General features: G+C 51.5%; 4 protein-coding genes across 4 annotated transcripts; 1 reads left to right on the top strand and 3 right to left on the bottom strand.

The window, feature by feature from the left end:
- Positions 1–11: 11 nt before the first annotated feature.
- PG998_007194 (uncharacterized protein) lies at positions 12–338 on the bottom strand (the record flags this gene model as incomplete). Its single annotated transcript, XM_066874010.1, has 1 exon — positions 12–338. One exon carries the CDS (start codon positions 336–338, stop codon positions 12–14), a length of 327 nt encoding a protein of 108 aa, XP_066729955.1.
- Positions 339–2,017: 1,679 nt separating this feature from the next.
- PG998_007193 (clathrin assembly protein AP47) lies at positions 2,018–3,528 on the bottom strand (the record flags this gene model as incomplete). Its single annotated transcript, XM_066874009.1, has 4 exons — positions 2,018–2,098; positions 2,154–3,248; positions 3,300–3,428; positions 3,490–3,528. The coding sequence occupies 4 exons, from the start codon at positions 3,526–3,528 to the stop codon at positions 2,018–2,020; spliced, it is 1,344 nt and encodes a 447-aa protein (XP_066729954.1).
- Positions 3,529–7,296: 3,768 nt separating this feature from the next.
- Positions 7,297–9,317, top strand: PG998_007192 (transcription factor Opi1-domain-containing protein; the record flags this gene model as incomplete). Its single annotated transcript, XM_066874008.1, is given in 3 exon segments — positions 7,297–8,005; positions 8,085–9,055; positions 9,069–9,317. The coding sequence occupies 3 exon segments, from the start codon at positions 7,297–7,299 to the stop codon at positions 9,315–9,317; spliced, it is 1,929 nt and encodes a 642-aa protein (XP_066729953.1).
- Positions 9,318–10,752: 1,435 nt separating this feature from the next.
- PG998_007191 (carbohydrate esterase family 12 protein) lies at positions 10,753–11,678 on the bottom strand (the record flags this gene model as incomplete). The annotated part of the gene is made up of 2 exons (XM_066874007.1): positions 10,753–11,196; positions 11,337–11,678. 2 exons carry the CDS (start codon positions 11,676–11,678, stop codon positions 10,753–10,755), a joined length of 786 nt encoding a protein of 261 aa, XP_066729952.1.
- Positions 11,679–12,398: the final 720 nt, after the last annotated feature.

Genomic DNA, 12,398 nt, shown 5'->3' with positions numbered 1-12,398 from the left:
AAGAGCGGAACTTACAACATCGAGTTGATGGCCTCGCTCAGCTCTGCCGAACTTGTCTTATCAATGCAATTGGTGTCACACCAGAGATACTTAATTCCGTCTCGGGCAGCCTGCTGGCACGCGCTGATAACTTTCTCGTAGCCCTTCTTGCGGATAACATTGGGCCGGGACATCTTCTGCGTGTGCGGGCATTGGCCCTGGATCGCGCCGGAGTCATGGACTACCTCCCACTCCTGGAAGGAGATCTCCTCGGGGCCCCAGGTGTGCGAGAGTATCGCATAGGGAACCTGGGTGTAGATGGACTCCAAGAGGAAAGTATTGGTGTTGATCAGATGCATGGTGATGATGTGTGCGAAAGACGACAATAAGGGGGAAGTTTGAAGTAGTAAGGGCTTGATAGGCGTTGTGAAAATGTTGATATGATGGGAAGATGCTTTGAGGAGAGTCTGCGACAGGTGATGAACAGAATGAAACAGAGAAGCTTGCTGATACTTGAGAAGGTTGGAACATCGAGGTAATTCAGATAGTTGTGATCGGTGAGTCTCGTCGACATACCAGGACCCCTCCCCTCCAACTTTGCTTGGAGTCCCATTGCCCAATAGGCAAGTATCACTCTCCTGAGACATATAGTGGAGTAGCGTATGTGAGAAATAACATATATGAATATATGAGCTTACTGCCTGGGGGGCGACTTGACGACCTGTCAATATGCCAAACTGTTAGCAGCAAGGAACAGGGAAACTTCAGAAACAACAACGCCATAAGGAACTATTCAACATTGGCTGTATGCTTCTCGTCCATCGTTTCTCTTGACAGGGCTTCTTGGCCTGTATCCCGCAACTACAGTACCCGTTTGGTGATAGTCGGCTGGTTGCATTTCACCAAATCAGCCTTGCTAAGCCTGATAGAATTGCTGCATGTGACAGAGTTTAGGACGTGCAAATGGTTAGGAACCGAGCCCTTATGCCAGCAACCGACTAATGGTTAGTAAACCTGTAGGGGGTTGGTGATAGGCTGCTGGCACAGTTCGCTAGAGTATTGGTAGTAACGCCTCGATATAATCATTTCTCTTGAACTGCCTCCTTGGACTCCAGCCACAGGGAGGCAGTATGAATTTCGAAATCTTCCCAACATCAACGATTTTACCTCCAACACTGTCAGGTGTTTACGCATCCTTGCAATTCAGGACATGAAAATGCTCTGCTGGATGCCGAATCGACGAGGGTAGTGCATTACCCCTGAAGCGACGGCAGTCAAGACAAGCTGGGCGCATGTAATGACAAGGGTACGTAGGCGGGAGGCGACACACGTCTATCAGCAGAGAGCGCGGAATAATTCAAGTCCTAAAGGGCAGCAAACGGAGTTGACAACCCCCTGAAATATCACAACGCTGACTAAGGTGACTTGATAGGTACATTTCGATGGCGAGGTGTCAGAAATGATAGCAACATCAAAGCTAATCACGGAGGAGAGGATTGTTCGTCATATCTGAGCATCTAGAAAGTAGAAAGTTCTGCATAAGCCATCTGGTGACCTACCTGGCGGCATATGACTGTCACATAGATAAGCTCCTATTTAAACACCCAGTGCTGGGAGAGATTGGAGAATACGAACCATTGGTCAAAGCACCGAGACATTCGGTGAGAAAAGACAAAGAAAAAAATACTCCAACCAAGCTGAGCAATGTGCCCGCTGAGAAGACTTATTGAAGTTGACTGATCTATTCGACCCATGGACTGAGCACTTGAGATGCTGGGCATCGGCTTCAGCTTTTGCGGTCATGTCGGTAGGTAGCGATCGATCGATACGAGGCTCATGTCAAGCATGCTTGTAGCAGATAAAATTGACGAGGATGTGGTCATTGGAGTTTCTAATCCTCAATAGGCGTTCTGTGCTCTCCATCATAATCTTCGCATTCGGGCCTATCGCCATACCTGTCGCGTTTTTCTAGCCTTGCCTCCTTAGCGCTTGTCGTACAGATAGGAAAGGTCTCCCTCCAACGTTATCTCGTCCATTATCATACAGCATCTGGCAAACGCACAGCGATATCTCCAGATTGTGTAATGTACCGCACCCATGGCAAGGATGGGTATTGTAACTTGTGACTTGTCAGTAACGTTGCAGCAATAGTTGGTAAATATGCGGAGACTCACCTTGGGCTCAGTAATCTTGAGGTATCGTACTTGGATACCACTTGTCGTGAAGTAGGGGATCTCGAACTTGACCTGGATCGGTCGCTTGGCACCCTTGCCAGCGCTCACACCGCCCATACTGCCACCGAAACCACCCGTCATGCCACCACCATGCTCGTCGTCTCCGCGTACACTGGGCAAGCCCAGCTCAGCCCTCATTAAGAATTCCTTCTGGCCACCAAACTGTTTGATCTTCCACACGATGGCGCTCTGCTCCGGGGCGTAGTGGACGCTTCCGACGTTGGTGCGGAAACGGGGCGAGTCGGCATCGTCAGGCACCGGCACGATAATCTCGACGTTGTTGGCTGTGCTCCTCCTCTTGAACTGCGCGCGCGCCTTAAGCATGTACTCTATCCGAGAGCCGGAGTGGCTTTCTACCACACACTCCACCCAGATCAAGGGCTTCACTTGTGTGTTGAGGCGGTAGCTCATAAGCTCGAACTCGCCGTCTGGGGGAATGAAGGAGATGGTGCGGTCGTTTTCGAAGCGTGATAATCGCACGCACTGATGAAACTTGACATCCTCCATCTCGATGGCTTTGCCGCGCGTCGTCCGTCCGGTCGTCTCGAACATGACTTTGTCGTTCAAACCCAGCCGCAGCTCGGGCATGCCCGAGAGGTAGCACTTCATCTTGATGGCGCCCAGAATCTCAGATCGCAGCACGTTGCCGTTCGCCGACACCAGGAGGTTGAGGCTCTCCACAACGTCCAAGAATACTTCGTTCTTCCTATACCGAATACCCTCGGAACGCCATGACACGGCATTGGTGACTGCGATGGGCGGGCGCGCTTGAACCTCGAGCTTGTGCGACTCTTGTGTGATGTACTCTTGCAAGATCTTGGATTCGGTCGTCTGCGGGTAGCCAAAGTCCATCATCTCATCCAGCAACTCGTAGATGATGACGAAGTTGTCGCGAATCGATTCCTCCTCAAGGGCCTTGAAGTACTCTGTAAACACTTCCACTATCTTGTGCAGGAATAGCAGTATCTCGGCTGCGTTCGTGTTGCGCTTCGTCAGGGCGAGGAGGTATAGGTTGTTGTGTCGGATGTAGAGATACTATCAAGTGTGAGAAGGAGGCTAATTAGATAGGATTTGTAGATAACCTACGTTAACACCCTCGTGGGAGAAACATGGCGGCACGGCAGATGATTCCTCTTCGGCGTCGCTAAGGAGAACAGGGAACTTCTCGACCGCAGACATGGGAATATCACCACGGTAGTTTCGGGCAAGAAGGGTCTACAGTAGTCAGTTGCTAGTCCCCGATATTTGGATATGTCTGATAATCATTGTCGCATACCTTGCCCTTGAGGTCGAGGAAGAACAACGCGGAAGCCATGTTGGTCGTGAGCTTGGCGGTAAGGGGTGTATGTTCGTGATGCTATAAGAGGACGCCAATTGGCACTCAGGCCAGACAATAGATGCCAAAGACGTTAATTCATGCGTCTCGATGCTCGAATTTGGTGTTTATCGAGGTCGAATGCGGCAGCCTGGTATTAGTTGTTTGTCGAAACAGCCGCAATTAGCTGTCAATACACAAGCTGGGACCCTTCTAACCTCAGTAACACCTGAGCAGGCCAGATTGACCCCACGTAATTAGGAGTGGACGTGACGAGCTCAAGGGGAGGCACAGACCACATCTTAGCAGCCGGGCTCACGTGATGGACTGGATAAGCTGCAGCTATCATCTATCAGCTATCGCAGGAAGGTGGAGCCCCCAAAGCAAATCCAGGCCTATAACTTCACCAAAATTTGCGGAAACTTTTCTGGTTTTCTTTCTTTCTTTACACAACGCATCCATTAGACAGTGCACGACTTCTTAACCTTCACAATGCCGGCATTCTGCTGGACCATTGAGATTGACGTGGAAGTGGTTTGCGATTTCGAGGTGCGGAGAAGGATTCAATTGAATATGGTACCATAAGAGCTGCCCGAGCAATTTCTCTCTTGCTTTTGGCGGCGTCAGAGGGATCAGACATCACCATTAAATTGATTAGCAGTTTTTTTCTATGTGCACGTAGACTTGAGCTTCTGGACAATAATTCTGTACCGGAGTTTTGTCGTAACGAGTTGATGCTTTGCTTCGCTGTTGCGATCTTATTTGCTTCTGCGCCAGCGGAACAGCTAGATCTATTATCAGCTGCATAGCTCAGGGACGTGTCACCTGACTTTACCTGCCAATGCGAAATATTGTCGGCTGCAAGTAGGCGGCCTTGCGGTACGCGGTACCGAAGTCACCTGAAAATGTCACATCGTACCACCGCGCCGGCTGCCATAGTTTGAAGCCGTTATGTCGTGATTATCGGGCGACGTCTTACCGCCGAATGAACGGAGCTTTACTAAACATCCCAGATCTAGATCTGGATCCTTGGTAGACAGATTCGTTAGTGGTGTCGGTGCAACATCAGGGCTTTATCAGATGATCCTGTTTCACCAGATCCTCTTTTCAGCATTTTCTCCCCAACATTCTCGGTGTTGAGGAAGGAGGCAGACAGACAATTGAGAGTAGGTTCTGTGCTTCTCATGTCTGACCGAGTGAGGTTCCGAATCTGCGTAAGCAATGCTTAGAATCCTTTGTGGTCAGCGAAGACGAACTCGAAACGCAACTTTTTCACAGGCAAACTTCATGCAACCCCTAGTACCAATATCCATATCAGATATAGTCTGCCTTAGGCAGGTCCAATCGAGTTGATCACAAACATCTTAAAGCCGGCCGATATCCGACGTCGGGATTGTAAATAGTACACACAAAAATACAGTCCAATAGACACTAGACACTAGACAGCGAATAGCAACAGCCACCGGTAAAAACGGTACTGATCGGTGATTGTCAGATGCTTTTTTTCCTTCTCCTAGACGGCAGGTCGGACGGGTTTTTGCACTTCTTTGTATTGCTTCATGTGGACCATCCTTACAACAGTCTGGCGAATCAGATACCCGCACTGCCGGTCTTTGGTGGAGACTGATCTCCAAGATTGCTTGAAAGACATAAGACATGCGATGTATTTGTACATCTCTACATAGAGCAGTTTTTAGTCTGTCGCATGTGATCGGGTCTGGTCTAGCAGCCGGTTCCGCAGAAAAAAAGCCCACGCCTTGGCTGCATCTCCCTCAGATTAAACACACACACCAAACACGTGCATTGCCCTGCCTTGCCTTGTGTAAGTACCCGTCCCGTCAGGTCATGGCCGACTTTCGATGTCATAACGGAAACAGCCCTGGCAGCAGCATGGCGCGCGTCGAGGACTGGCTATCAGGGGCGCAATCACAAATTGTGACAGCGCCGTTGCTGTTCGGGGCAATGGCCATTGGTGCTGGCTGCCTCCTTTTTTCAATTAATATTACGGTATGCATGAGGAAGGATGCCGGTTTGTAAATATAGTTGCGCGTCTAAAACGGGAATCTGTTCAAGACATCTTCAGCTGGTGCGTGGAATCTCAAATCTGGAACAACCGGGCTGGCGCAGTGGAAATGGTCGATCACTTCCGCCCGAATCTGTTGGAAGTTGGAACGGCTTGACGGTTGTGCCCCATCTGCCATCCTCCCAGAAGAAGCGACGAAGAATCATGTCCTTTCACATGGAAGCCAGAGTGCGCCCCTAAAAAGGATGGGGCAACCAGCACGCTACTTGTCGAGGTTTTACTCCACTGGAACAGCGCACCTGAGCATTTCCCCCTGTAGCTGGGACCTGCTAACCTCGGACCCTACATGCAACACGACGACGACCGGCTACGTCTGCACCAGTAAGAGAGGGAGGTGGTGGGTGGTGTGGTTTTTTCTTTCACAAGCAGATCGCTTAACCCACCGTCTACGTCAATCTGGGATACAGAAGGGTTGCCATTGTTGATTTCTTGCCCAGATGAGAAGGTACATCAAGGGACCAAATCGAGTCATGTCAGTCGCATTTTCAGGGAGCAGGGCATATGATCAACTCAGAAAGGCAGTCTGGAGGGGAGGAGATCCTTCTCTGACGGTGCTACCACATGGAATTAGTTACATAGCCCAACGTAGTGTCTGGTACGGTGATGGGACTATGCGACTGCCACATGATGCTGGTTGTCGCTGGTTGATTGGAAGGAGCAGCAGACCGTAGGGACGTAGGGACGTAGGGACGGGCCTAAAGACGGGGGAAGCACCACCATGTCCCTGTCTCACACTTGCACTTGCCCTGCTGCCGGTGGTTTGCCGCCCCCAGATTTTCCCTGACTGGTCAATCACACACCACCCTCGTCGCCCGTTCTTAATTAATCCCATCTCATCATCAACTACTGCACGACTTGGAGCCCGTTTCGTGCTGGGCCTGCTCAATCTGAACTGTTCAGCGGGACCAGTTCGACCATTACGCTGCTAACCGGCTACCGTTCTGCCCATTTTCATAAGCAAACTGCACCCCCCACGCCTTTTCGTTGAGAGGGAGAACTAGATTGGCTCTGGACCTGGCATCATCGTCTCGTGATAGCCATACCATCATCATCTTCCCTTTCCGTTTTACTTCTGCTGTGTACTACTACTATCGCCACTGCTACCGACTACTACCTATTATTACCATCCCCACCCCAGTTCTGAGACTGGGTGAACCTTCCCGTCTCCCTGAGCGCTGCATGCATGAGCGCATGCTCAGTCTTTTCTTTTCCCAATTGCACGTGTACCAAGTAAGAGAAGGCAGCAAAGCCCACACGAGCATTTCTCCGCTTATATACCAAATCCCCATACTGTCGTGCCCGATAAGTTGTATTCCCTTTCCACACACAAGCACGAGTCAGGGACTATAATCCAACAATCTCCTCGGGTCGGGACCGACTGCGGCAGACGTTTTGCGAAGAGCGCCTCGGGAATACCTGGGTTGTTCGGACGGTGCCAACTTTGGTCGCTCGAGCCTTTTCTCCTCGGACTGGCCCCAAATGATTTCATTCAGTATTCAGTGAATAGACTGGCAAGCTAGAGGCATCTTCCCACCCCAAAAGAAGGAAGGCGCTTCAGGCTTGAGTTGAGTTCGCTGCTGTTACTCTCTGCGCCTCCTGGCCTGATTGATCGGTTTATTACTCGGTTGTCTACGCGCTGATGCCACAACAAATAAGCACCGGCGCATACCACCAAACAACCCACCATGGAGCAGAATCACATGTTGCCCCGGCCGGCAAACACTGTTGATTTTACCTCGACTACCGCTGCGACTCATCACCCTCTGGATCAGAAGCCTGTCATTTTGCACCAAGACCGTCGACAACAAGCTCCCTCAAGTGACCCTGCGGCTTTCAAAACATTCGATCGTACCTTTAAGCTTCCACTGTATCCTCCACCATCATATGCTCAAACTCACCATCACGACCACAAAGCCCTTGTCTTCCCCGACACTCCCAAGACGGAACTCGCCCCGATCCACACCTTCACTGGCATTGCCAACGACGACCAGAAGAAGCACACTCTACCATCTCTATCATCCCTAACCGCCTCGCCGTCGCCTCCGTACGGCTCGTCGCTGGCTCCGTCTCACCCGTCTATCCCGCCGGTTCCCACCTACAAACCTCCAGCTCCACCGTTAGCAGCGACAGCGTCATCATCATCCTCGATAGCAGTTGCAGTCCCTCAACGACCGCAGGAAACTCACTGGCCAAGCCTCAACCCTCTGACAGCTTACTACGCCCCAAGCCATGCGCAAGGTGCAGAGCCAATGCAGATGGAAGGGGACTCAACAAACAGCAGCGTCTCGAGCGCGGCTTCACCGGATCAATACGAAACGGGTAGGGCAAGCAGCGTCAGTCTAGATGACCCAGATGTGAGGCTTGCTGCTGAAGCTCTTGGCGATTTGAGAGCAGGTCAGTTCTACCATCGGGGTCGGATCCGCAGCCAGACGTGTTGCCATGTTAGATACTAACCCCTTACTGTTATGTGCAGACTTCGTTTCTTCACCACCAGATCACAATACAACGTTACCGTCGACGCCCAGATCACAATCGAACATACCGCCAGAGCCTCTTCTACAACTGCTTACGACGAACCATCCACTCCTCGGAAATGTAATTGAGGGCACACAATCAGCCTACGTCGCTGGAAAGAACTACTCTCCACGCTTCAAGTCGGGCGCCGAATATGTCGAGGGGTACGTGACACCCATTGCGAATACCGTTGGTACTGTGGGTCGAAAAACAGGAGTGGAAGGAAGCGTGCGCTGGTTCCTGGGCGGAGGCCGAAGACATAAATCCCACGGCTCAGATTTGGAAGCTGGCGACTATGGAACTTCGAATAAGAGACGGAAAGTCGATACGGGTTCGGAAGAGATGGACCAAGACGAACAAATGTCGGGGGCAGTGACTCCAAGGGCGACCAACGACCCCCACGATCGCCGGCTGTCTGTTGCAAGCACCATCGACACGCTACCCGCGTACGACGAATACCGATCCCCAGCTTATACGGAGCAATCTGAACCGCGACCGACAAGCACATCGGCCTGGCAATCGCGACTCATCATGTCCACTTCAGGCCTGAGTATCGCAATGAGCGAAGAGAGTTTGAGAAGCCTAAAGTATTGCCTCAGCTGGCTGCGTTGGGCTAATGTTCACATTGGAAACGTTATCAACTCATTAAAATCGGTCATGGATCGTTCAAGCGGTGATCAGGCCATGGATGGGTCCAGCAGGGCAGCAGACAGTGCTGAGCAACAGCGAGTTGCGGCACGGATCAATGCCTTGAGAGCCGATGTTCTAAAGACTCTCCAAGATGTCATTAGCACAGTTAGCAAATATGCCGGCGGTGCTCTGCCAGATAACGCCCGCATTCTTGTTCGACGCCACCTGACCAGCCTGCCTCAACGCTTCCGCATTGCCTCCATGGCCGAGGATGGCCAGAGAAGCCCAGCAGGGCGACCTGTCTGCGGAAGAGGCTGGCATTGCCAAGGAGAAGGAGATGCGCGAGGGTGTGCAGAAGGTCCTCGTCCTCGCCAAAGAGGGCCTTGACATGATGGCCCAGGTTTCTGGTGTTCTGGACGGCACTATTGTCAGTGCCGAGGAGTGGTGCGAGAGACTAGGCCGAAAGAGGAGGCAGCAACGTGAAGAGCTCCTCGAGGGGCCACGGCTGCCGCATTTCCCTATTGACGATGGCAAGACGGATGTCAAGATGACGGGCCATTAGAAAATGGCGATGAGGAAAAGACGAGATGAACGACGCGGGGAAGCATACTAAGAAAAAAGTTTGGTGTTCCGGGGAAAACAAAAAAAGAGCGATGCCGAGGGAGATGGGATAGCCAGGGTGTGGGGTTCACCAAGCATCCCATGGAGCCGAGATACCAAGATCGGCATTCCACCACATCACTAGTAGGACTGACTACTTGACCGATTTCCTTTCTACCGATACCGATATTCCTTCACGGACCCCTTCTCCACACTACCACGCATGTGTCGCTTGACAAGCACATCACCACATCTACGAACTACGATTTTCTTACTCTCACGAACCGCTTGCGTGAGATGCAGCATATACCCTTTTGGCAGATTAATCAGCGCCTTGTATATTTACCCAAGCTTGGATTCTTTGTCTGCTTGCTGATCTCCGCACGCACACTTACCTTTTCTCGGACTTCATTTATTCTCTCTATACACGCTTGGAGAGATTTACACTAGGGCTTCTTTGGTTTCAATGTGGGCGTGGCATCACTTTCCGGGATGGATTGATAAAAGAATCGGAAAATGAGGCACATTTTAGCTGTACGTGGCTGGGCATTGTATCGAACATGTCTTTTACGTACTTGACCATGGACGGAAATGGAGGAGTTGTATGTACTCAATTTACGCATAGCAATCTTGCGTGGCTCGGAACTGGGCTTTTGATATTTATTGGATTATACAAACATCACACGGACAAACGTGACATCTCATGATACCAACACTTCTATGCCGTGAACATTTCTTTGGCTCGCACTCGTAGTCGGGCTCTATCTTGCTGCCACTGATGGCTTATGCTTCGCTGGATCCCTAAGTAGCTACACTTTTGAGTTGCGGATTCACGTTTAAAATAAGTAGGGGTTCGCGGGCCCAACCCTCTGTGGCCTGATGCCATCGTGATCAAGATTGACTCCCACCATGTGGCTTAAACCAAGCATCCGGCAGGGGCTTATTCAGTATGGGATCATTGCTTATTAAACTCTTGCCAACTTGGTAGTTGAACCAAGCTAGCAAGCTCAACCTGCAAACTGTCTAGCTACGAGTCAAATCTTGTTCTTATAGCTGCATCTTTTGCTTATTTCCGCACACATCACACGGCCCCGAGGGAGGTCAGGAGTTGCGGGTGACGGTAAGCGAAACCATTGAATGGGTTCTGCGAGAAACAGATCAGCCAACCTCGGATCCTCGCTCAGCCGGTGTATTTTGTGACCAGTGTTTGACATAGAGCTTGTGTTATCTCTCAACCACGAAAGATGATCAATCTAACCTAACCTTTCCCTTCTGATGCGAATTGAAGCCGCCTTGAACTAACCGCCTTCCTACTTCAGTGTCAACTTCCTCTCCTAGCCTCTCTTTGCCTTTTTGCACACACAAACATCCCCGCCTCCTTAATGTTCTCCCTAGACTCAGGCTGGCACCCCCTCCCGAATCGCCCAACTCAGCGTCTCGTTCCGCCGGATCCATGAGCCCAGGCACCTGCCCGCCTCGCTCTCGAGCAGCAGGTCCGCGACCATGTGCCCAAACACGACGCTGCCCCAGTCGTTCAGGTGCGTGAGGTCGCCCTCCTTCAGGTCGTACGCGTGCGCTGCGTCACGGCCGATGCTGTTGACGTACTTGAGCGAAGCCGCGTTCAGGTCCAGGTAGGGGGTGCCGGACTTCTCGGCCGCCGCAATGGTGTGCAGCCGCTCGTTGTGGAGGCTGTCGGTCGCGTTATGCGGGGAGTCGGCGGGGAAGCTGCGCCGGGTCAAAGGGGTTAGGAGGATGGCGTGGCCGTCGTGCTTGCGGACGGTGCGGGCCAGGTTGACGAGGTTGTGGGTGTACTGAGACAGAGAGATGTTCTTATCAGGTTTCTGGTGGTATCGTCAGTTACCGTGTGGTTTTGCGGGCACCCATTGAGATAATACTCAGTGATAACATTGTGCTCAGATGTGTGGGCAGCGCCCAAGAGCCACCATAGCATATCACTCGGGCTCTTCCCTGCCTAACCTACCTGATCATTGTGCCCAAACTGTATTGTCACCCAGACCTGGAACCCCTCCGCGTTCTTCTCGTCGATCAGCTGCGTCACGGTGGCCCAGTCGCCGCCCTTGACGAAAGACACCGTCGTAGCCCCGTTATGGCCCTTATTGACGCCCCATGCCGGTGGCGACTGCAAGAACGAAAGGAAGCCGTTGCCCCAGCCACCGCCGCCGGGCGCCTGCACTGCCGTGGTGGAGTCGCCGGCTAGGATGAAGGCCGGCGGCTTGGGCGAGCAGGGATGACATGGCTTCGCGTTCGCCAAGCTGGCCGACGGCAGCAGTAACGCGGCAAGAGCTGCGGTATTGAAGTACATCGTGCTTTTGGTAGGTTGGGTGGCACGTGTCTCTCACGGAGATCGTGTTTGCTGCGGTGCAGAGAGGCCAAGGCCGCACCTTTATGTACATGGGAGCTCAGGTGTCGGGAGGCCAGCCCTGTAATTTTTCCGGTTCTGTTCTCTCGCGGGTGTGCCGAATATGGACGGCCCGGGGTTCGCGATAGTTGGGCCCGAGGTGTGGGGAATACATGCGGTTGTGCTACGTCTAGTCAAGTTTTCTGAAGATATATGGTATGCCAAGGTTGTACATGAGATCTAGAACAAATTTCATGAGCATCTAGGCATTGAAACTTAAATATATCAGGTAGTGTTGGGGGGTTAGTTCCTTTCAGAGCGCTGGTGGCTTTGGCGGCGAGGCAGTGACATTGTGGTTACATACATCTCGCACCCCTAGCAGGCCATCTACAACTGCATTACTCGTTGATTATTGGACAATAAAAATGATCCCAATCTTCTCCTTCTTCCTTGTAACCTGGTTGGCTCGATGCTACGCCATACTGCTTAGTACAGTGCTATCGTGTAAAATCAAGGGGCTAGAGCATGTTTACTGCAATATCTCAGCACAATATCTAAACCCGTGAGCTTGAGGGAATTGAGTCCATAATTATCGCCTTGTGAAATATAAATGACTGCTTTGGCGTAAAGGTAATGAAGTTTTGTTTTAGGGGTGTCAACTTCCATTAATACAGGATAGGATTA

The sequence above is a fragment of the Apiospora kogelbergensis genome (assembly GCF_038363985.1).
Source record: "Apiospora kogelbergensis strain CBS 113332 chromosome Unknown utg000005l_segment0_segment0, whole genome shotgun sequence".
Taxonomy (NCBI): domain Eukaryota; kingdom Fungi; phylum Ascomycota; class Sordariomycetes; order Amphisphaeriales; family Apiosporaceae; genus Apiospora; species Apiospora kogelbergensis.
The sequence above is the reverse complement of the archived record's forward strand: the minus strand, read 5'-3'. Positions and strand labels throughout refer to the sequence as shown.